Source organism: Rattus norvegicus, chromosome 10, assembly GCF_021556685.1.
Source record: "Rattus norvegicus strain SHRSP/BbbUtx chromosome 10, alternate assembly SHRSP_T2T, whole genome shotgun sequence".
Lineage (NCBI taxonomy): Eukaryota > Metazoa > Chordata > Mammalia > Rodentia > Muridae > Rattus > Rattus norvegicus.
In genome coordinates, this window is record NC_141543.1 from 107492433 (window position 1) to 107516070 (window position 23638).

Genomic DNA, 23638 nt, shown 5'->3' on the forward strand with positions numbered 1-23638 from the left:
GACAGCAATAGAGGTGGATGGAGTCCACGTCCTCGGTCACCACCCACATGGAGACTGCCGGGTCTGTGGCTAGTTAACCTGGTCTACAGAGTAAGGTACTATCTCAAAGAAAAAAACCTAAAATTTAAAAATTAAAAAAAGAAAACAAAAAGCAGAATTGTAAGATAAATCAGTAAACATTTCTAAATAAGAAATTATTAAAAAAAAAAAAAAAAAAAAAGCTGGACACCATGGATCTCACTGGAGTAATTACAGTGCTTTGGCAGGTCAGCCTGGGCTACAGCGTGAGTCTTCCTTCAATAGAAGAGAGGAGAGGACCCGAGAGATGGCTCAGTGGTTAAGGGCACTTGCTACTCTCGCACGATCCAGGTTTAGTTACCCTGCGGCAGTTCACAGCTGCCTGCAGGTAATTTCAGTTCCAGGGGATCTGAGGCGCTCCGCGGGCTCCTGCATAAACCTGGTATACATTCATACAGGCAGAATACTCATACACATCAAAGAAAAATAAATTGACAATTCAAACTGTGGAAATTATTCTGCAGTGGCTCTGATAAGCAGCACACTTCTAGCACACTTCTCTGCTGACTTCCCCCATTGGTCCATGCATGGGGTTCTTGAAGCTGCACAAGCAGCCACAATTGTCCTTGATTGAGGTTCCGCCTGTGGGAGGCGCTGGGGGAGACCTTTTCGTTCCTTACACAGATCAGGAGGATCGCCTTTGAGGCTCCGCCTTCTTGGGGTGCACTTTCTTCTGTGAGTCCTCGGGCAGTCAGGGCTGCAGCGCCATTCTCTGTTGATGAAGTCTGCAGGACCAGCCCATCCGCTTGAGTCCACTCATGCTTTACTCATGGTGTGCAGAGGGAGACCCAGGCGTTTTCCTCTGATCCTCTCCTTGGCTCACCACAGGCCTTGACTGCCCTTGCTCCAGGTGTACTGGAGCTGAGACTCCTAGGAGCCCCACCCCTCTGTGGTTCTGCAGCCGGGAAGAAGCCACTGCATGCCCGCCTACCCCCCTATCAGCCATGCAAGCCCCAACATACCTCCTTCCTTTCAGGGCCGGATGCCGTGGATTGCTGACTGAGGTGTGGCTGGGCCCTCCTTTCCCAGCTGGGATTCATCTTTTTGAAATTACATGATGTGGAAAATTGCCTGTCCTGGGGATCCAGCACTTGGCCTCCATTCTCTTGTTCTGTCCCTGCCCCTTACAATGTGGCTGGCTATGTGATTTCTAAATTTGAGAAGATTTTGCCTCTTTTTTTTTTTTTTTTTTTTTTTTTTGAGACCAGACCTATGTAGTCCTGGCTGTCCTGGCTGGGAGCTTGCCTTGTAGACCAGGCTAGCCTCAAACCCAGAGACCCTCCTGCCTCTGCCTCCCAAGTTGGGATTAAAGGTGTGCCCACAGCAAATCTGTATTCCTAGCCTTTGGGTAGCCTTTTTCCCAGTCACACCATGAGATACCAGGCTTCCCATGAGGTCCGCAGAGCAGTGAGTCCCCCTCCTGCCAGTACAGATCTCCATCGTGCCCGGCTCTCGGGGATGCTGGTTGCCTGTTAACTTATCATCTGGGAGTGAGCTGGGCTAGTGATGCTTTGGGACTGGCATGGTGGCTGAGGCTTTAGTGCTCTACGCTTAGCTCAGGCCATCCTCTTCTTTGTCTTTTTGTAGCTGGTCTCCCCAAGGCCCCAGAACTACAGCAAAGCCCAGATACCCTGTTCTCACAGGTAGCCTTGAAGGAAAAGAAGTGTGGTAGGCCTGCGTGTAAGGTGGCCCGTGCACCGAGATAGACACCACCTGTACTGCTCCAGGGGTCAGGAGGAGAGCCACCCTTCACAAGTCCCAAGAAACAATCCTGACACACTGTCAAGTATGGGTGGTTCGGAGTAGTCAGGTATTAGACCCCTCCCCGTTGACTTTCGAATTCACTTGTAAGCCTGGCCGGTTTCAGCAGGTTGTATGTGGTAGAACTGTACTGCCGGGTGAGCCTGACATACAGCTTTGCTTTAATCAGGTTTTTAGTAGAGAAAGACGCTATTTCTTCTCCTTCCCGGCCTATTCTGCAAACTGCAAGGCCCAGCTGAAGCTGACTTACTGTCTACTGGCAGACTGCTATTTAAACCTCCTGTGGAAGCCGCCTCTGGCTCTGCTTGGTGAGTTGAGCCTCCCTGTCTGAGCTGTCTAGAGTCGAGGCAAGTCCAGTGCATCCATGATGGCCCCATCAACTTCCGCCCATTTTCCTGCTAAGTGCAGTGTTTCCATCCCTGGCTGGCCACATGCCCATTCAAGGGCCCCATCCTGGCACACAGGGCACAACTGAAGGAAATGTTCTGCTATGTACAGCACTCCTATGTGGGAACCGGCTGTGAATCATGCTGGAAATCTTAGCACAGTACCTATCTGTGTGGTGTCACTGAGTCCCAGGGCTTCCCTCTACATGTCCCATTCCTGCCCCTTCGGGAGCACGTGGGGTAGGGGGGCTGAGATGAGATCTCTTATAGCTCAGACTGGCCTTGAACTCCTGGACTTGCCTCTACCTCCCAAGTGCAGTGATACAGGTGTGTGCCACCACACAGACAGAGCCCTATTCTGTGGCCCCCGGGAGGGCTCCTGGGGCTCAGAACACTTTGCTGGGCTATTGTGAAAATTAAATGAGATCGTTAGTTGAGGGCTCACTGTAAACCTGAATCCCCACTATCAATGTTTTTACTTTAGCCTGACTGCTTAGCCTGTTGTCTGCGACATAATAAATCTTCAGTGAATATTTATGGAGTCAGTGAGGGAGCTAGCTCTCCAGTAATTGTCTTTCGCTGTTTATGGATTTGTTCTTTATCTTTGTGTGTTTGTCTTCAGGGAGGATTTTGCTAGTTACCCAGACTGGCCTTACTTCTGAGCTAAAGTGACTATCGTCTTAGTGTAGGTGGGACTTCTAGAAGTGCCACCACACCCAGCTTAATTGTGTCCTGCCCCCTACACTACCCTGCTTTGTCTCAGCCTTTAAAAGTATTAGGTTGAATACTGAGACTGCAGGACTCAGTTCGCTGGTACCGACCTGGACTTCCAGCACTCCAGAGACTGAGGTGGGAGGGTCTGCAAGTTCAAAGTTTTGAGCTAAAAAGGCAAGACCCTGTCTCAGACAGGCAGAAACGGTAAAGAGCAAACAGTGAATTTTAGTGCCCCTTCCTGCCTTTCCCGGTCCCACATCAGCCCTTATTTGAGCTTGGACCCCTTTGTAGCTACCTTCTGCCTGTTTCCCATGCGGTCATCGAGCCCAGGGCTCAGAACAAGCTGGTGCTAAACATGTTCGGCACCTGAGTTATCTGTTGCATGGCAGCTGAAGGAGCCATGAAACCTGAAGAACACTGGCAAACAAATGCTGTGTGTAGCATCCGTGGTGGCCAGACTTGTTGAGAGCACACACAGTGTTGTGGAAGATCCTCACTTGTCAGCTAGGCAGGAGCACAGGAACATTTAAAGGAAAAGGTCTGCGTTTTGCATAGGATGTGTTTTCTAGATTGGGGAGAGCAGAGAACAGACCTTCTGTGGAAAGGGGACAAGAGAACGATACAGCCTTTGGTAGGGGCTGAGGCTGCTGGGAAGATTCATTCAGAGAGGGAGATAATGGTTTGTTTGGTGTGCTTTGGTCAGCCTAGACAAGCCTTGAACTCAGCAGTCCACCTGTCTCTGCTTCTTCAGTGCTGGGATTACAGGTTTGAGCTTTCTGTTATTTTAAGTCAACTCTGCTATTAAACAAGATGGCATATTAGGACTTTATAGCTTCAGGGGCTTGCTTGGTGCTACTTCCTTCCCCAGTCCTCCCCAGCTGCCAGGTTATGTTGTCCAGCCAGGAACAGTCTGCTTGCCCTGCTCCTTGAATGCCACCCTGCGCCCTGTTCAGAATGCCTTCTCTGTGCTTAATGCTCCCAATGCTGGGAAGAAAGCATGGCGTGTTGACTGACAGAATCCAAATGCCTGGGGCTACGTATGCTATGACTCAAGGTTGTCACTGGAGCTTTGTGTGTGCCCCATGGGGCTGGTTCCCAGAAGGGCTGATGAAGGCTAGCTGTATATAAACCACCATTCTGTCCTCCAGAACCTGCTACTTTACAGTGCATAAATCCTCTCAGCTCGCACAGCAGTCTCCAGCTCTATGGGCCCGTAAGGCTTTCCTTCCTTCCTCTGCCTGTCAGCTCCACTGTGGCCGAGCTTCTGTATTCTGCATGGGAGCCACATTCCTGGGGACAGTAAGGCTTCTTTCACTGACAGCAAGTGGGATCAGAATTATTGGAAAAGTCCCAATCTGCAGTTTCACAGCGATATTCTCTGGCCTCTGCGGCCACCTCTGATGTGGCTGTTAAGACATTAGCCTCAAATGAAGGTAGAGGAGAGGGGAAGGGCGAGCACAGACAGAAGAGAAATTCTCGCTTTAGAATTGGTGTTCAGTCTCTCCTCCATCTTCCCTATTCGTCTACTTGAGACAGGGTCTCACTAAATCTCTATGTAGTTCTGGCTGGCTTAGAACTTACAGATATCCACTTGTGTCTGCCTTCCCCATATTGGCTTTAAGGACATGCTACCACACTTGGCTTCCTCTTTCCTCTTTAAGACCAGACTGGGTCTTATTACGCTGGCCTGCCTGCCTCCTTCAAAGTCTTGGGTGTGCACTACCACACTGTGCTTTTAGTTTTGGTTTTGGTTGGTTTTGCTTTGTTTTGTTTTGAGGCATGATGTCACAAATATCCTAAGCTGACCTACAGTTTGAACTCCATCTGCCTCAGCCTCCCATGCCAGTGCCACCATGCCACCATGCCCACATATACATGCTCAGCATGTGAACCTCGTCATCCTCTCCTCCCTCCCTCCTTTAGCTTCGCTTGCAAAGCTGTGAGGTTCCTTGTGTCCTCACTGAATCCAGACTAGGTGAAGAGGCTGAGCCCAGAGCTGCTATAGCACGACCTTTTCATCTTAGAGGTGAGAGCCAGGCTGAAGGGTCTTGTCTCTGCCATGGTTCCAGGTCCCTGGCTAATACAGACAACTGTCTGGTAAATGGGGCTCACAGGTAGAGTTAACTTTGATTAACTGAAAGCCAGAGGGTGAAAGCTATACAAGTTCAGACAGGAATTCCCTGGGCACTTGGAAACTGAGGGGTCCTGTTTTCCCCTATGTCCTCGTGCCTCCCCTTTCCCTTTCTTGCCCTTTCCGCGCCCCCCCCCCCCCCCCAGAGCTGGGGACCAAACCCAGGGCCTTGTGGTTGCTAGGCAAGCGCTCTACCACTGAGCTAAATTCCCAACCCCCACTTTCTTGCCCTTTTTTTTTTTTTCTTTTTTTTTTTCTTTTTTCTTTTTTTCGGAGCTGGGGACCGAACCCAGGGCCTTGTGCTTGCTAGGCAAGCACTCTACCACTGAGCTAAATCCCTAACCCCTCTTCCTTGCCCTTTTAAGGGCTGGTAAGTCCCTCTCCTAGAGTGGGTTTGTAGCACTGTTTCCTTAGCCTGTTTGCTGGTTAGGGTGTCGGTTTCCATCTCCTTGACTGTGTGCAGTGCTTCCTTGTCTGTGTTCTGGCACTATGGCCATCTTGAGCATAGTTCATAGGTGCTGGGTTCGAATTCACCTGGAACTCAGCATCTGAGAGACTGATGGGAGGCTCTCTCTGGATCTTTGCTTGTGTGTGCTGTGCATCCCTCCCCAGTTCTACCCACCCCACCACTGGGGATGTGTGTGGGTTCCATGGGGTCATTGCATTACGCTACAGGAGTCTCCAGTTGTATTGAACCTGCCTCAAGGCTGATTTGTTGCAGTTAGTTCTGACTTTGGAGCAGTGGCAAGTGGGGGATTTGGTCACTTACCTTTGCAGTACTGGGGATCAAACTTAGGACTGTGCCATGCTCTGCCACTGAGCTCTAGGTCCTCATTGTCACTAGGCCCCTTTCCTAGTTAGTTTCCCTCCCTACTCTGTCTGGACCTGCCTCCATTTAAGAACAGCTGATGTGACCCCAAACCCTTCCCAGGCAGAAAGATGAGCTTAGAAAGGCTAAGGAGCCATAGGCCACAGGACCAGGGAAAGGGAGACTGTGTTCCCCCTGTGGTTCTCCTTTCTAACAGTGTTGTGTCTTTTCTCCTAGAGACAGGGCTGAACTGCCCACTAGGCCAGCCAGACCCAAAAGACAGAGCAGGCTCCATCCCTCACTACCCACACCTGCCCCTCCTCCCCTTCCAACTCCAAGGTCACAAAAGCTATAAAAAATCCCCAGGGGAGCTCCTGGTTCCTTAAGGCAGCCCTGAAATAATGTCTTTTCCTTTAAAGAAATGTGATCCACTTCCTGATGCTGTGGATAGACAATGTCCTCTGGAGAACGTTGGGCCCTGGAGACTTCACAGGCCAGTCCCCTATGTGGGCCTGTGTGTCTGCAGATGAAGGCAGGAGCTCCAGCTGATGTTTTCCTATACTCAGCACCCAGGAAGCTGTCTCCTAGTGGAAAAACACAAGGGAATTTTACAGTCCCACGCCTGGCCACTGAAATGTTCCTCAACTTGAATTCTCCCATTGCTGCGACAAAGGAGTTGTTGTTTGCCTCTGAGGATTGGCCCTGTTTGAACAACAGTTGATTTATGACTCCAACCTGAACTTGATGTGGCAGTCCTCCAGGACCACCTCCCAGCCCGCCTTCCTCTTTGCCCACCTGATTGGCAGGAGGTGGATGGTGAGGAGGGACAGGTTGCTAAGCAGCCTGGCTTCTACATTGTGCCCTTGCAATTTGAATGAATAGCCACAGTGTTCAGAAGAGGGGGATTTTGGGTCGTCTCAGAATCAGGAGGGACTTTCTGGGGAAGGGGTCTGGTCTTGGCACAAGGCCATGCCTGACTTGGGAGGGAGTTTGGACTCTCCACACCCCTTCCCTTCCTTCCTTGGTGCCAGGGCTCTGTGGCTGTTCTCATGTGGAGATCCTATTGTCTTATCACCTCCCTCACCAAGCAAAGGAAGGACACCAGACCTGACACCTTTAGTGAACTTCTCTGCCATTTAAACACTATCTCCTCTTGGCACTAAATGTCCCTGATCTTACTGAGTTCAAGTACATTTGGGTCAGCAGAGGCAAGGGTGCGGCTTTAAGCCTGTAACTTAGCTGTCAGCCTCTCAACTTTGGTTTGGTTTAGAGAAGCAGTGAAGTCAGACATTTGTAGTCAGTGTTTTAAAAAAAAGTGTTTCTCTGGACAGAATATAAAACCAGTGTAAGGAGAGATAAGGGTCAAGGAAAGCCAGGAAGACTGGGACCACCTCAAGCTGGGGGGCTTGGGCAGCTTCATTTAGTCCCTGAAGGGCTTCTTCGAGCTACCCCTTAATCCTCATGATATGCTCATAATGCTGATGGTTTGAAATAAAATAAAAGCAAACTCCCAGGAGCCATCGGTCTCCAGAGTTGGGCTTTACGGGAGGGTCTCCCAAAGGATGTGATTGGATAAGCCCTCCCAGCCCAGGGGAGCCATGGGCAAGGCACAGTCACACAGGTGGCAGGGGCACTCACCTATGGCTCACCCAAATGGCTCAATGCTGTTCACTCCTGGGGGTCAGAATTGTAGGGTGCTGGGAGCCTTGAAGCACTGCTCAGTGTTAGCACGCTGCCAGTACTCACCCGTTCAACCTCCATGATGATTCAGGTGTCTCGGTGAAGAGAGTGACTGTGGCCCAGGAGCCCAGCTTACCTTTGTGTGTTTCTTTCTCTCCACAGGATAACACAGAAGCAGAGAAGCGGGATCCCCAGGAATTAGTGGGTGAGTACCCTAAGGTCACACTTCTGAGCCTTTCCCTGAGCAGCTGGCTTATTTATGCCAAGCCTCTGTTCTTTGGGGCATCTCACTGCTGTGAGCAGTTTCCCTTCACACTACGAGACCTTTGGCATTTCCTAGGGTGACTGGGTGAGACCTCCAGGCAACGTCTTTGAAAATGGCATTCTGTGTGCGCTTTTCTGGGCTTTGGTTGGTTGCCATGTTGTCAGGGGAGTTCAGAGCCCCTAGCAGCTGGCAGCTCATCTTGGTCTTTGTTTCTTTCACTTGTGCCCTGGGCCTGACCTCTCTGTCTTTATGTCCCCTTACCCCAACCACCATATTCATGTTGCTAAAGAAGTTGGCATGGGACCTCCCTCTCCTGGCACTTTGCCTTGTCCCCAGGCGGGAACATGTCTCACAAAATTAGCATATGTGGCCGTTGGTAACTTTGGAGAGCAGAGTAACTTGCAGGAAACCAAATTACATCCCAGCACTCTGCTAGCCTCTGCACCTCAACCCTTTTAGAAAACCACTCCACTGCTAAGTTTGGCCATTGACTTGGTATTGGCTCCAGAACCCTAAGCCAGGGGAAGTTCCTGGTGTCCCCTGTCAGGTTCAGCCTTCCCTCTGCAACAGCCATCTCCTGCTCCCAGGCCACTGTGCTAATCTTGAGACAAGTGTGATCCTACTTGGTTTCCTTCTGTTCCCAAAAGACCCCTGCAGAACCACCCTGCACGTCCACCAGTACATTCTGGGCTTGTGCTTTCCTGCCCTGGGGGTTCAAAGCCCAAAAACTTGGCTTGAAAGTGGTCTTTGGGGTCCTGCCCACCTGCCTATTTTCCAAGAAGTACCCTTTTGCTATGGGTTGTTGATGAGTGACTGGTTTTCCATAACTAAGTGCTAGGAATTATTCATTCTGCTTTGTCTTGGACGAGAATATTAACTGTGTTGATTCTGGGTTTTCGGATAGAGTTTGTCTTATTGAAAAAAAATCAGGGACTATAGAGATGGCTCAGTGCTATTCTTGCAAAGGATCCAGGTTCATTTCCCAGCATCCATGTTGGGTGGTTCACAACTTCCTGTAACTCTAGGTACAGGGAGTCCAATGCTGTCTCTGTTCTGCCAGACCTCAGCAGGAACATGCAGACACATGACATACATTGAAGTACATACACATACTCAAACACGTTTACATGCAACTATGTAAATTAAAACCAGGGCTTCCTTAAACCCTAGAATTTGTTCTTTAGAAAATGACACTCGGGATATGACAGCTTAAAGGAGGCATGGCACACATCTAATCAGAAGCCAGCGGCCTCGGCAGTGGTTGATACACAAGGCCAGGTGTGGTGGGAACTGAAAGCCTCCTCCATCTGGGCACCACTTCACTCTGCTGTTCACCACTGAGAAACTTCAGGGTTTAGGTCAGAGAGCAGCCTGACCGTGAACCAATACAGCAGTGCCCCCCACTCACACGAGCAGTGTCAGATAAGTGTTGGACGTGTTTGGGCATCGGCTGGAATTCTTCCTTAACCAGCTTGGCTCTTTTCCTCTGGGTTTGCTTTGACTTTTTTTTTTTTTTTTTTAAAGATTCATGAGTGTAGCATGGCCTGGCTATGGCCTGGCTGGTCGTCTACCTTAGCCTCTCAGAGATCTGGTATTGCAGAAACTCAGCTTCTGTGCCATGTGTTTGAAATAGCATTATTGAGGTGTAATTTAAAGAGTAAAACCTGTGAGTTTAAGTGTCCTGTTGTTAGATTTGATAGGCATTTGTATCTGTACTAGTCGTACCAGACCGGTTACAGGCTGACACCTCTACCCTCCTTAGTTCCTGGTGCTCAGCTCCCCTGGGCAGGTGTCTTCCTTCAGTCTCAAGTGAGAAGTGATCTTGATGGGAGTTCAGCCCCATTTTAAGTTTCATATGAAGTAGGCCCATTGGCAAGCACGTAGGCTGGATCATTGTGCTATGAGGGCCTTCCTGTGCGTGAGCGGATGCTGAGCAGAACTGTCACCTGCCCATGAGTGTCCCTTTGAGGACACGCTGAGTGCCTGCTGCAGATGGCGGCTTTCCTGCCTGGCTTTCTGTTTATGCAGGTTCCTGAGAGTTCCATGCACACTGCTGAGCATGGGAATTCCTCTACATTTGTCTGTTGTGACTAAGGAACCTCTCAATATAGCTGACATAGTCTGTTTATGTCCTCTGTTGTGGTGGACACAGTACATTGTCATCTGCATAGGGTTAGCACTCTTTGCTCTTTGAGGAGCAGGTGGTAAGTCAGCTCTTCAGCAGAGTGGCTTTAAAAGAACAAGCAAAGAGCCAAGAACCCAACTCACAGGCTTCGCCAGTGCTGTACTCCTGACAGCTGCCGGCCCCACGGGCCTGAAACCGTGTTAGATGTGGAGTGGTGTTCAGATCACTCGGGAGCCTCCTGCTGGTTAGTATCCTGCAGGCATCCTCAGCCCCACTGGGCTTTCTACCCCTGCTCCTCCCTGCCGTAGCCTAAGTCCCCGGAACTAGCTGCTCTGCCCAGAGTCCTACCTGGTGGCCGTGGACACTGCAGATGTTTTCTGACAGAGGCATTAGCAGGGCAGGACTGACTCATGCTTGCAGCAGGCTTGCAGATATTAAATGCAGCTGCTCCCAGCAGAGCAGAGCAGAGCAGCTAAGGCACAGGCACTGCCCAAGTGTCTGCGGGCACACGGCTTGACACTTCCAGAGACGGTTAGGGGCTCTGGCCACTCTGCAGGGCAGCTGCTCTCTCTGTACTGAATGCTTTCTAGGTTTTAGGAAAGAGTCACTCACGCCTGTCCTCAAGTCTCTGCTGTATACTTTTATTGTCCAGAATATGTCACCTTCTTGTCATTTACTTCCCAGGGACTCTTGTTCCTATCTTAGTTCACAAGGGCTCCCTCCTCCCATCCGTCACACTCTACTCCTTATGTCCCAGAGGCTGGAGGTTGCCACAGTAACTGTGGCACACCCTGTTTTTCTAAAAAGCTTTCCTGGCAAATGCCAAAGGGCACTCTTTGTCTGTGTCACATGCACATATGCCCTCTGTGGCCCAGTGCCTGCCAAGGCCTTCTTGGTTTTGTGATGAATACTCACAAAATGCTCTAACCAGCTCTTCCCACTCGCTTCCCCTCTCGGCTGGCCTCTGTAGTCTGACATCAGACCTAGAACTTTTGCTTATCCCCGGGGCTGGGGAAAAGTAAGAATCGAGATTTGGCTTGACAGCCTGCCAGAGCTAGGTAGTGCCCTGCCTGAGGGCAAATTGGGAGATGGCAGAAAGGAACGGGGCAGCAGCAAGTGTGTACTCCCCTCGAAGAGACCATTCTTGGCTGCTATTGCATCTCAGGCCTACAGCGACCTCTGATCCATCGCCCAGCCCATGCTTAGGGTGTGTCTAGTTACAACCCACTGGGGCGCCGAAGCTCGGTACTGTACTTGTGCTTTAAGGCTGCCTCAGGCCTGATCCCTGGCCTCTGTGTTCATAGTGTACACAGGCCCAGACCACCGGAGCTGACCTGGAAGTCATTAGTCTTTGGCTTACTGAGCACTGCGTTTGTCATAGCAATGGTAGCTATGCAGAGATCAAAACACCTTATCTGCTAAGAAGAAAACAGTAACCCATGCTGGGTGCATGACGCACACTTGCAGCCCAGCCAATCCAGAGACTGAAGAGGAAGAGTTGCTTGAGCCCAGGAGTCTGGGCCAGCCTGAGACCCTGATGAGGGGTTTCCCCCTACAGACACCTAAGTGTTCTCTCTCTTTCTCTCTCTCTCTCTCTCTCTCTCTCTCTCTCTCTCTCTCTCTCTCTCTTCCCTGTTTTGTTTTGTTTTAATCTCTTAAAACCTGGGATTATTTTAAAATCATGACTGGAGGGGAGACTCAGCAGTTAACACATTCTGCTCTGGACAGGACCCATGTCTGGAGGTCACAACCTCCGGTAAATGTCACCTCCAGGGGATCTAATGCCCTCTCTGGACTCTGAGGGCACTTGTACTCACACAGGCAAAGAACAAATTTTTAAAAGATAAAATCTTTACGAAAACCCAGCCTTGGACTAGAGACCAGGAAGGCCATGCCACCCTCCGCCTTCCCCCAGACTCCCTTCAGGCCTCTAGAGCTGTTCTAGAAAGGGCTTAGGTAAGGGCCTGGCACACAGTAGGTCCTCCAGCAAGTACTCAGCTAGATGCTATTGCTGGTGGCTTTTTGGTTCTTGCCTTCCTCCTGCCCCGCCCTTGCTCTCTGCCGTTTGCTCATGTATGGGTCTTCTCATGAGGAATGTTTCAAAGAGCATGACTGACTCTTAACAATCAGCCCATTGTCTGTGCTGCAGAGCCGACTCTGAGGTCCTGGGGTAGCTGGGGAGGCTGCAGGGAAGGGAATGAGAAGAGGAGGCGAGGCTTGGGTGGGCCGTGGTTCTCTGAGGGGATTGATTGCCCTTGGGAGTTGTGGTTCTTGTGTCAGAATCAGACCTTTTGTTCAGGTCTTTCTGTGCACATGCTATTTGGGACCCAAAACATTAGGAACCCTTAACAGTTTCTCATAGCCAACCAGAAAGGGCAGTGCCGAGTGTGAGGCTGACACATGTCTCTCTAGCCCTGCCTAGGTTTAGTGTCTCCACATTGGCAACCTGAGAGTTGCTTAGGCCAGGCAGAATTCACACTGTAGAAATCGGCAAATGCATTTGATTGTGGCTCCTCCCTTCCCCTCCCCCAGGGCTTCCCTGGACTTTCTCTCTTCTTAAAAGCTAGTCTCTGGAGCTTGGTAGGGTGTGTTATTTACATCTGTCCCCTCTACCTGAACTTCCCTTCTCGAAGGTTGACACATGGCTGGCATCTGAACATTTGATCTCACCTCGGGGACACTCTCCTTGTTCACCTCCCCTTCTGCTTTCACAGCACGGTTCCTTGCTGGAATTGTTCTGTGCTTGTGCTTTTATAGCCCCTGGCCTTTCCTCTCAACACAAGAATCTCCTCTTTTCTCAACAGCTTCCTTTTCTGAAAAGGTCCGCAACATGTCACCAGACGAGATCAAGATCCCACCAGAACCGCCGGGCAGATGTTCAAATCACTTACAAGTAAGCACAGGTCTGGCTGCTGAGGCCCATGTGACTGAGATGGCCTGGGTTACATTGTCTGCTTATGCTATGGCCTTCAGAGGCCATGGCAGGGAAAGGGACCAAGTTAAACCGCCAGATGGGCAGGAGCCTGCAGCCTCCTATAAGCCAGAACTCAGGGATTGACACCCATTGCCACACCTGTCATGTGCTGCCCTCTTGTGTCCCTGGTCGGCCCTCTCTGAGCCAGGGCACTTCTTAGGGAAATTTGCCAGGTAACTGAGGCTCCATCAGAGTGTAACATAAATTGCACGTGTGTACCATGCACATGTAGATGCACAGTTTCCGTCTCTGTGTTCCTGACTCAGCAGCTTCTGCCCTCACACCTGACCTGAGTAAGGCTTTAAGTGCCTGAAGAACAGAAGCTGTTCATCTGTGCACTGATCCATGGGACATAGGAACTCAGTAAACAGATTTCACCCATGTTGGTTTCTCCTTGTTCCCCTGTGAGTGGGACGTTTCAGTTAACTACAGGGCAGATAGGTGCCCAAGGCTACATAACTATGAGCCTTTTCCACCTGCCCTGCCTTTGATCCTGCAGCTTCTTCTGGGTGCCCCCAGCTATGGAACCAGCCCATGGCCCCACCCAAGCGGATGGATGACTAATGGGTCCTCGGGCTGAGGAATGCAGGAGTCCAGGAGACGGTCAGAGTCAGGACGGGGCACCTTGGAGTTTCTTCCTTTCCCAGAAGTCTCCTCCCTTGGCTAAGCTGTCTGCCTCCCTCCCCTTCACCCCCAGGATGGCGTCACTCTCCATGCCAAACAAGTTTAAGCCTGTGAGGACAGTTCCAGAGGCCTGCCAAGCAGAAGCAGCCAGCCACCCCGAGCGTGGTCTGTTTTGTTTTGTTTGGATTTTGTTTTTTGAAACAGGATTTCTTTATAGCCCTGGCTGTCCTGGAACTCACTTTGGAGACCAGGCTAGCCTCAAACTCAGATCCATCTGTCTGTGCCTCCCCGGTGCTAGGATTAAAGGTGGGCACCACTGCTGCTGACCTTCAGAGCTCTTAAGTTCAGACTGTTTCTTCTTTGACTATTTATTTATTGATCCTATTGGGGGTAGGAACCATGACATTTAAACAAACAGCGAAACCTGTGATAGACCAGCTGTAAGGCAGGGTTCACCGCAAGCTGCTGAGCCTTCTGTGGAAGGGCTCCCTGCAGTGCCCACACTGCCAGCTTCTCCCTCCATGGTAACCACCTGCTCTGCAGACCTCTCAGGCATCAGCACGCCTGTCTCAGCAGGAAGCTGGATTTGGCCTTCTGACCAGGGGAGTGGTCACCTCTTCTAAAAGGTGCCCGGGGGTACTACCAGGACCTCTAGTCCTTCTCTCCTCTAGCAGGCGAAGTGTTCCCTCAGGGAAGCCACAGTTGGCCCTTGAATTAGAACAGGAATCCTGTTCCTGGCTCAGAGCTCTCTTCTCAGAGGAGGCTCTACCCTGAGTTGAGTCTGGGCTTCTTCACTGGTGGCAGCAGGTGACATTGATGCCATCAGTTTTAAGGATTCTATTGCTGTGATTAAAAACCCCAGCTAAACTGGGCACTGGGAGCTCACACTTTCAATCCTAGCCCTCGGGAGGCAGAGACAGGCAGACCTCTGGGTTTGAGGCCACCCTGGTCTGTCTATAGAGTAAGTTCCAGGACAGCCTGGGCTCAAAAAACAAACAAACAAACAACAACAACAAAAAAAACAGAACAGACTCGCCTACAGACCAGTCTTACAAAGACATTTTCTTTTCTTTTCTTTATTTCTTTTTTTTTTTTTTTTAAGATTTACTTATTTACTTATGTATGAGTACACTGTAGCTGTCCTCAGACACACCAGAAGAGGGCATCGAATTCCATTACAGATGGTTGTGAGCCACCGTGTGGTTGCTGAGAATTGAACTCAGAACCTCTGGAAGAGCAGTCAGTGCTCTTAACCGCTGAGCCATCTCTCCAGTCAGAAGACATTTTCTTTCTTTTTTTTTTTTTTTGGTTCTTTTTTTTCGGAGCTGGGGACCAAACCTAGGGCCTTGCGCTTGCTAGGCAAGCACTCTACCACTGAGTTAAATCCCCAACCCCGGAAGACATTTTCTTAATTAGGATTCCCTCTCCCCAGGTGTCTAGGTTGGTGTCAGGTTGATAAAACCCAGCCAGCACAGCATCTGTTACAGGCTTTGTCCCTTTGGCCTGTATCACCAGCTTGGATGCTGCCAATTGTTTGTTTGTTTGTTTGTTTGTTTGTTTGTTTGTTTGTTTGTTTCCTAGGCCAGGGTCCTTGGAGGGATTTTGGTGAGAGGTTAGATCCTAATCCTTGCTTGTGACCCTCAGTTAACGGACATGAGCCAGCTCTTCCAGACACCGTAGAAAGACATTCAAAGGTGGACTCAGCAGCAAAGCATGCACCTGGCCTGCAGTGAGGCCCCAGTTCCATCCCAAGCACCACCTTTTTTTTAAAGGCATCTAGGAAATTTGAGACCAACTACAAAAAAGTCTGTCTCCCTCCTCCGAGGTGATGACACTTTCCCAGGTCTCCTGCGCCTCAGGGCTGCTCATCAGCTCTTAAGAAGTTGCACTCCTCTGTGTCTGGGAGATGATACACAGTTTTGTATTTGTCGCTAGGCTTCCAGTGACTTCTGACTTGACCTTTCTCCCACTCTCTACACTGACCATCAAGACTAGCTCAGGAGAAATCAGCCATGCAAACAGACCGATTTGGGCTGGATTTGCCTGTACCTACCTCTGGTCAGACTGTGATTGGAGTCAGGCATTAGATGGCTGGGGTGCAACAGGATCATGGGGGATAGGCTCTGTGAAGCTTACCCTCTGTCCCCTCCAAAGGATAAGATCCAGAAGCTCTATGAGCGGAAGATAAAGGAGGGGATGGATATGAACTACATCATCCAAAGGAAGAAGGAGTTCCGGAACCCCAGGTGAGGCAAGACAAACGGTAGACGGGGACCAGGAAAACCTGTGAAGGGAGGCAGGGGAGGAGAGCCCAAAGTGACTTCACCCAGACTTCCACTGATACTAGGTGCCTGGTAGACACACCAGAGATTTACTCATAAAATACAGGTTCAAGGTGTGCACCAGTCCACCATGATGGCTAAGAGACCTGGCTGGGTTCTGCTCCCCACCCTGGTCCTAAAGGAGGACATTCAACAAGGTAATCACCAGAGAGGTTCTTCCAACTCAGAAAGCTTGGCTTTGGCTCATAAAGAAGGGTTTAGGGACAAGGTGTGTCTGGCTGGGTCTATTGTTATGTCGAGGTATTTGAGATAGGATCCCACTATGTAGTCCTGTCTGGCCTTGAACTCACAGAATCCACCTGCCTCTGCCCCCACAAGTGCTAGAGTTAAAGGTGTGCATCACGCTGCCTGGCTGTGTCCCAGGCTTATTCTTTCAAATGCTCAAACTAGTAAAACACCCAGGGCAGGATGCGCCCTGTGTCAGCAGGGACTGAGCCCAGCCAGTTGTGTGGTCTGAGTGTGGAGGCCCATGCCAAGGCCAACTGAAGACCAGAAGCATCTACAGTAGACATAGCATTCAGATGCTGTCTCAACCGCCTCCTTCTGGCCCCAGCCGCAGCCTGTCTGGGGAGGAGGCAGGCATCCCATCAGGAGGCTGCATTGGTGGAAGTGATGGGTGAAAAGGCTTCATCCCTTTGTCATCGGTCCAGGAGCCGGTGGTTCTGATTCCATACAGGATATGGGACCAGTACAGAGCCTGCTCATGGGTTCTTCTGTTCCCTTTTCAGCATCTACGAGAAACTGATCCAGTTCTGTGCCATTGATGAGCTGGGCACCAACTACCCAAAGGTGTGCACAGGGGGTGGAGCTTGCTGTAGTGGGTGTGGCTTCATGCCATGGAACGTCTGTGGAGTGGCTTGGCTGGTAGTCTGGCAGATGCCAGTGACAGGCTTGGTCTCTGGGTCCCAACCAGTTAGAAGCCAGAACCGGGCCTGTGCCACTGCTACCAGCTGAGCGGACGCTCCTACTCTGCTCTTAGGAGCTTCCTGGCTTTGTGGCTGGTGATCAGGGAGCCAGCTGAAGCCCTGTGCCTTCATGAGGGCTGGGGCCCTAGCCTAGGCAGCTCCTGTGCACTGTGGTGTCGCTCTGACTACAGTTTAACCTCCTCTTTGCAGGATATGTTTGATCCCCACGGCTGGTCTGAAGACTCCTACTATGAGGCATTGGGTAACCTCTGTAGCTTTCTGTTTATCTACTCATCCACACACCCATCGGTCTGTCCATCCAGTCAGTGACTTAGGTGACCCATATCTCAGGCAGGGTCTCTGTGCCGGGCCATGTCTACAGGGCTTCTGTGGACAAGACTGACGGTGTCCCTTGCTGGCAAGACTTGGACACAGTACAGGCAGATGGGATAGTAATTCCCACACTGATGGCACTGAATTAATGTGAGCAGAGCCAGAAACCTTTGGCAAGCAGAGCGCCTGACCTGGCCAAAAGATTGGGAAGGCCCTGTTGAGGAGACCGTTAGAGCAAGGTTTGGAGAGGTGCAGGGGCCAGAATGCCCGGGGCAGAGGAGGTGTGTGTTCTAAGGCCAGGGAACACAGCACAGAGCTGGGAGTAATTTCACAGCCTGAGCCTTGAACCTGTGAGTCCCCGTCACAAGCCCAGAGCTTGTAAACCAGGTCCTGGCTCATTAGTGTGTGTATATGTGGCCCTTACAAGTTTTGCCTTATTTTAAGTTAGTTCCCAATATTTTTATTTACAATATAATTCTGTATCTAGCGTTCCTTAGTCAGTAGGGTGGTCGTTCACTGTGAATGAAGCTCAGGAGCAGCCCCCAGACCCTTGGACCAGGCCCATGGTCCACGCTGACCAGGGCCTAACACTTCACCTGCTCCAGTGCTGAGCCCATGCAGCCCTTTAGGCCAGTATGAGGAATGCAAGGTCAAGGCAGTGACCTCCTCGGTCACACACTGCTCATGTCTCCACAGCCAAGGCCCAGAAGATTGAAATGGACAAATTGGAAAAGGCCAAAAAGGAGAGAACGAAAGTAAGTAATGACTGACCCTGGGGCGGAGGTGCTGTGAGGTGTGCAGGTCCTGCTGCTGAGTGGAAGAGTCCGGCTTCCCAGGCTCCCTGCCACCCCTACCCTTCATGTCTAGTGAGGCCTTGAGCATCCTTGGCCTTGGCCTCTGTGATGAGCAGACGGCTGTCTATGGAAACCACTGCTCAGCTGTGGCAGGCTCGGCGTCCCCGGCATTGTGCCCTTCCTTAGCCCACTGCAGAGCCCTGGGGGCTTTGCCTCTTATGGCTCAATGATGCTCCAGCCTGATGTGAAGTAGCTGTTTGTTCCTTCTGAGAGTGAGGCTAAGGCCTACTCTGCGTTGTGCATTTCTTGGCCTGCAGAGCTGACCTCCACAGCCAGCTTGTGTGGGTTCCTATGGATCTCATGTCTGAGAGCCACATAAGCCATCAATTTGGACACCAAGCACCACTTCTGTAGCAGTGTCATCAGAGAGGGTCTGCCAGGAGCTTCACGATCCCCAGATTGTCAGCTGGACATGAGAATACACCTTCTCCTACTCTGGTTAGGGCTGAATTCCTCACAGCAGCTGTGACCCACAAGAGCCTCCCTTACCTCCAGGCTGAGGGCTGCAAGGCCTGGGGGTGTAACTGGCCCTTTCTGAGGCTTTGTGGCCAAGAATGTGGGAGTGGTGTGAGGGGGAGGAACTAGGTTTCTTGTCCTTTTTTAAAATGTGCATATGTATTTTATGTATATGTGTGTATGCCTGTGTGACAGAAGAGGGCATGGATGGTTGTGAGCCACCATGTGGGTGCTGGGAACCAAACTCGGGTTCTCTGGATGGAACCACTGAGCCATCTCTCCAGCCCCAAGTTTCTTGTTCTTAACCATTGAATGAATCTCCCCCTTCTTTCTCTTCCTCTCCCCCTAAACCCTAGGCTTAACACAGGTCTGGGGACCACAGCTGTCCTTCTGTGCAGAAGATAGCACTTCCTCCTGGATGTGAGGAGGAGAGGCCTGGCAGCTGGTTTAAGGGGACAGTGGGTTGGGTGCCGGTTGGTCATGTGTGGTAACTTGTGATGCTGGGAGGGACCCCACATCTGCTGGGAAAGTGTTTGGAAGAGTGACAAAAGCCCCTCAGGCACCTCCCACTCTCCCAAGTGCTCCCAGCCAAGATGGTTTTCAGGGCCTCTTTTGTTTAATGCCGAACTCTTGTGCCCTGGGAGCAGACAGATGGACGGACAGCACAGGAAATGGACACATGTCTCTGCAATGGTCTTATTGTCCTCTCTCCTCTCCAGATTGAGTTTGTAACAGGCACCAAGAAAGGCACCACAACCAATGCCACGGCCACCACCACCAGCACTGCCAGCACAGCTGTCGCAGGTACAGGCTGCTCATCCCGTCCCTGCACCACCTCAGGGCCTCCAGATAGAGCGGGAGGTTCATGGGTTTGTTAGAGAGGGACTGTGCCAGGCTTGGCCTTGTGTGCTCTGCCAAGTATGAGCATAGCAAGGCTCCCAGATTATTGACTTCCCTCTGGGTTCCTGGACCCAACCTGCCTCTGGCCTGCCGGGAAAGGGGCCCTGCCCTTGGGGTCCTATTGGTTGGTGCTGATCTTGACCCCTCTCTTGTATCACCTCTAGATGCCCAGAAGAGGAAGAGCAAATGGGACTCGGCCATCCCCGTGACGACAATAGCGCAGCCCACCATCCTCACCACCACAGCCACCCTGCCAGCAGTGGTCACTGTCACCACCAGTGCCAGCGGCTCCAAGACCACTGTCATTTCTGCCGTGGGTACCATCGTGAAGAAGGCCAAGCAGTGACCAGAGGACACCCCAGGACTTGGCAGGACTGTGCAACCCAGTAACTTCCACCCACTGGGAGGTGCCTTTGTTTGGGACTGATACGCACTCCCCACATGCCTTCCAAGAGGAGCCTCGGCATTCCAGCCGGAAGGACGTCACAGCAGAGGCAGTGTGTGCATTGGACAGGGTCTGTGCGCACACCTCTTGGGTCTCACCCAATTAAAAGTACTGCTTCTTGGGTCCTGGCATGTCAGGTGCACTGGCCTCTCCCACGCTGCAAACCTGAAGCTCTAGTGCCCTTCGTAACAGTCAGGATTGTGGCTCAGGATGAACAATGGCCGACAAGCCACGGGAGTACTCAGAGGGGTAGCCCAGGGAGCTGCCATGGTCATTCCCAGTGTATGCCCAGGGCGTGGGCAGGTGGGAGCTCAAGGAGGGGCCACACACATAACCTTTCCTGTTGTCTATTTTCCTATTCTCCTGATCCAGAAACCAGTTCTGAACAATTCTCCGGCAATAACAGAGGCCGCTGCTCTCTTGGGTGCAGTTAAACACTCCCCACACTGCTTATGATACACACCCAGGCTTTTGAAATCAGGCCAGATAACAGAGGGCTGGGTGATTCCCAACCTGCCCAGGGCAGGAGCAAAGTGTGGGCACCTGGCCAAGGCCGCCCCAGCCCCTCAGTGCCCAGTGAGTGTGGCCAGCAGGATCCACGCAGTGGGGGAGATGAATCACCTCCTGCTCTGGCCAGGGCTGCCGCTCATTGTTTGTGTGAAGGCGCTGCTCTGGGGAAGGTCTGCCACCCCGCCCTTCCTATGTTGTTATCTCTACCCAGCAGCAGCCCTTGGTAGCACCAGCAGCCACTCTGTGGGCCCAAACATTCGCCAGCCCGACACGGAGGGAAGCTTGTCTTTCGTGCCCTCTGGCAGCTCTCCCTCCCATTCAGCGGAAGGACTGAGTGTCAAAGGAGGAAGTGGGGCTGTGAAGGATCCCACTCCTTCCATGGGACCAACAGAGATGGCCTCTAAGGTTGTGTTGGGTATTTGTGAAATACCCTAAAATGAAAACCCTGTCACTACTGTCGTCCCCTTCTGTCCTTGACTGCATGTGTCCCGAGCACCTCCAGTAAGGTCTACCCTGCAGGAGGCTCAGGACACCCAGGTCTGAGTAGGCACTTTGGGAGATGAACCAAGGACGCCAACACCTTGGCTCCAGTCCAGTCTGCAGCAGCCCTGAACCAGTCCTGTGGAGCCTCGGAAAACACTACCTAAGGGCTTCGTGAGGGGCCTGAGCTTCACAAAGCTCAGCTGAAACCAGCCTCATCCCCACCAAGAACTAATTAGATAGGGTCTCCTGAGCGGGTCTTTGAACGTCTGATTCCTGCCTTTGCTTCCTGAGTGCTGGGATTGTGAACATGAATCATCACACTTAGTTTATATGGTCTGAGGGATCGGATCCAGGACTTCCTGCATGCTAGGCAAACGCCAAGTGAGCTACATTCCCAAATTCTACCAGGGATCTGTGGGGATGGGATGCTGGGGACCTGGCTGTTTGCTGGGGACCTCCAGACTCTCAACTGCTGCCAGTTCAGTCTCCTATCCTGTACCGAGGGATTGCTGCAACCCACGTTTATGTAATGTGTGTCCCACTGTTACCCTAATCGACAGAATCCTCCTCGGGCACGCTCAGAAGCTGGGTGATCCCCACAGGTGTACCTGGAGGCTTGTGACCCAGAAGTCGAGTGGGCGAGGGCCATCACAGAGTGGTGGGCTGCTCAACACCTCAGGTTGTGGTCACCTGACTCCCTTGACACTGCTTGCCCCAGGCTCTTTGTGACTGGCTTACCAAGCCTTGCCAGTGGTCCTGTGCTTTAGGCAAGTGATGGGCAGGCCGCTGCTGTTTTGTGCTTTACACTTTTATATATTAGAGTCGTAGTGTGTAGTACTTGGCATCCAACCCAGGCTCCCTGTTCTACCACTGAACTAATCCCAGGTTCCAGGCCCTTGTGAAGAGGAGAGGTTCAGCCCAGAGTAGCCTCAAGTGAGTCTCCTGCCCCTGCCTTCCAAGTCCTGGAATTACAGGTGTACCTCCAGACCTGGTTTGGTTTTGTTTGTTTGTTGGGGGCGGGGGTGTTAAGGGTCGAGACAGGATTTCTCTATCACAGCCCTGGTTTTCCTGGAACTCATTCTGTAGACCAGATCCTCCTCCATCTGCCTCCCAAGTGCTGGGATTAAAGCTGTGCACCACCATGCCTGCCTTTGGTTTGGGGTTTTGGTTTTTTTTTTTTTTTTAAGAGTTTTGGGACAATGAGGTGGTCTTGTGCATAAAGTGCTCGCCACACAAGCACAGGGATCCCAGTGCCCACAGAAGCTGGGCTACATGTGTGCTGGGGGTGGGGGGCAGAAAAACCCCTCCTCGAAAAATTTAAGTTGGGAAGCACCCCAGCATCAAGCTCCACCTGTGTGAGAGCGCACGCACGCACACACACACCCCCACACACATGACGCCTGGACACAATCAAGGTCAGCTCCAAACAACTGGATTCAAGTGATCCTCCTGTGTCGGTGTAAGCAGCTAGGACTACAGGTGTGTCCTATTACCTGCGTATGCCCTGCTCTCATGTGGGGCACTGTGGACGGATTTGGTGTCATCTCCGGGAGAGCCAGGTGAGAACAGAGGGGACGATGTGCCTCACTGTGTGGGAGTTAGGGAGAAAATCCAAGGCAGTGGCGCAGTAGAGAGCACGTACTGTTCTCGAGGACCCTGGATTGGTTCTCAGCACCCACATCCAGTGTCTCACTCTGACTCCAGTTCCAGCTGGACCCCATGACACAGACCTGGGGTGCCTGTGTTCACATGCACATGTCCACACAGAGACACAGTAATTTAGAATAAAGTCCTTGGAAGAAAGAAGTAAGTTATCCAGAGTCTAGGGAGTAATAGGAACTGGGGTTGTGGCCCTGTGCTAGAGCATGCAGTCCAACAAGCAGGAGGAAGATAAAGGACAGGGAAGAGAAAAGCTAGCTCCCTGGCACTCATCGAAGGTCGGGTATTTGTGCTATTTAAGAACATCACACTCCAGTAGCAATGCACCCAGATCTTGGGTCCACACCACAAACAACAGGCTCTGTAGAAAAGGGCTGGTTTCAGAATCCAAGTGGGAGTGGAGAAGCTTGTTCCAGAAAACAAAGACGACTCCCAAGCCTAGGAGCCATCTTGATCGTTTTTGTTGTTGACTTGTTGGGTTTTTGAGGCTGGATCTCATTGTGTAGCTCAGGCTGGCAGAGAACTCATCACCCAATCTGGCTCCAGTCTGCAGCTGTTATCTCAGCTTCCGAAGCCGGGGATACAGTCGTGTGGGACCCACCAAAGCCGGGGTGCGGGCGTGTGGGACCCACCAAAGCCGGGGTGCGGGCGTGTGGGACCCACCAAAGCCGGGGTGCGGGCGTGTGGGACCCACCAAAGCCGGGGTGCGGGCGTGTGGGACCCACCAAAGCCGGGGTGCGGGACCCACCAAAGCCGGGGTGCGGGCGTGTGGGACCCACCAAAGCCGGGGTGCGGGCGTGTGGGACCCACCAAAGCCGGGGTGCGGGCGTGTGGGACCCACCAAAGCCGGGGTGCGGGCGTGTGGGACCCACCAAAGCCGGGGTGCGGGCGTGTGGGACCCACCAAAGCCGGGGTGCGGGCGTGTGGGACCCACCAAAGCCGGGGTGCGGGCGTGTGGGACCCATCATGCTCAGCTCAAAGTTATTGGGATGGGATGGTGTGCGGGAGGTTGAGACACGGTCAAAAAGCCGTTTGGAAGAGATTTCTCCACTTGCCTCATTTCATTAAATGTAAAAGTGGGCAGTGTGGAGAGCAGTCCTTTGATCCCAGCAGTCAAGACAAAAACAAAACAAAAAAACCCTGCAGTGAGTTGTAAACTATTGAGTAAATAAAATCAATTCATATTCTCACTTGTTTTTATTTTA

At 51.7% G+C, this 23638-nt stretch overlaps 1 protein-coding gene across 1 annotated transcript in view; it reads left to right on the forward strand.

The window, feature by feature from the left end:
• Positions 1-20744, forward strand: part of Sap30bp (SAP30 binding protein) — a 31602-nt gene extending 10858 nt beyond the window's left edge. Inside the window, 8 exon segments of the mRNA NM_001108305.1 lie at positions 7721-7763; positions 12753-12841; positions 15701-15792; positions 16617-16677; positions 17004-17055; positions 17823-17881; positions 19156-19240; positions 19501-20744. Of these exon segments, the coding sequence (NP_001101775.1) occupies positions 7721-7763; positions 12753-12841; positions 15701-15792; positions 16617-16677; positions 17004-17055; positions 17823-17881; positions 19156-19240; positions 19501-19682 (663 nt within the window). The 3' untranslated portion in view covers positions 19683-20744.
• The last annotated feature ends 2894 nt before the right edge of the window (positions 20745-23638 follow it).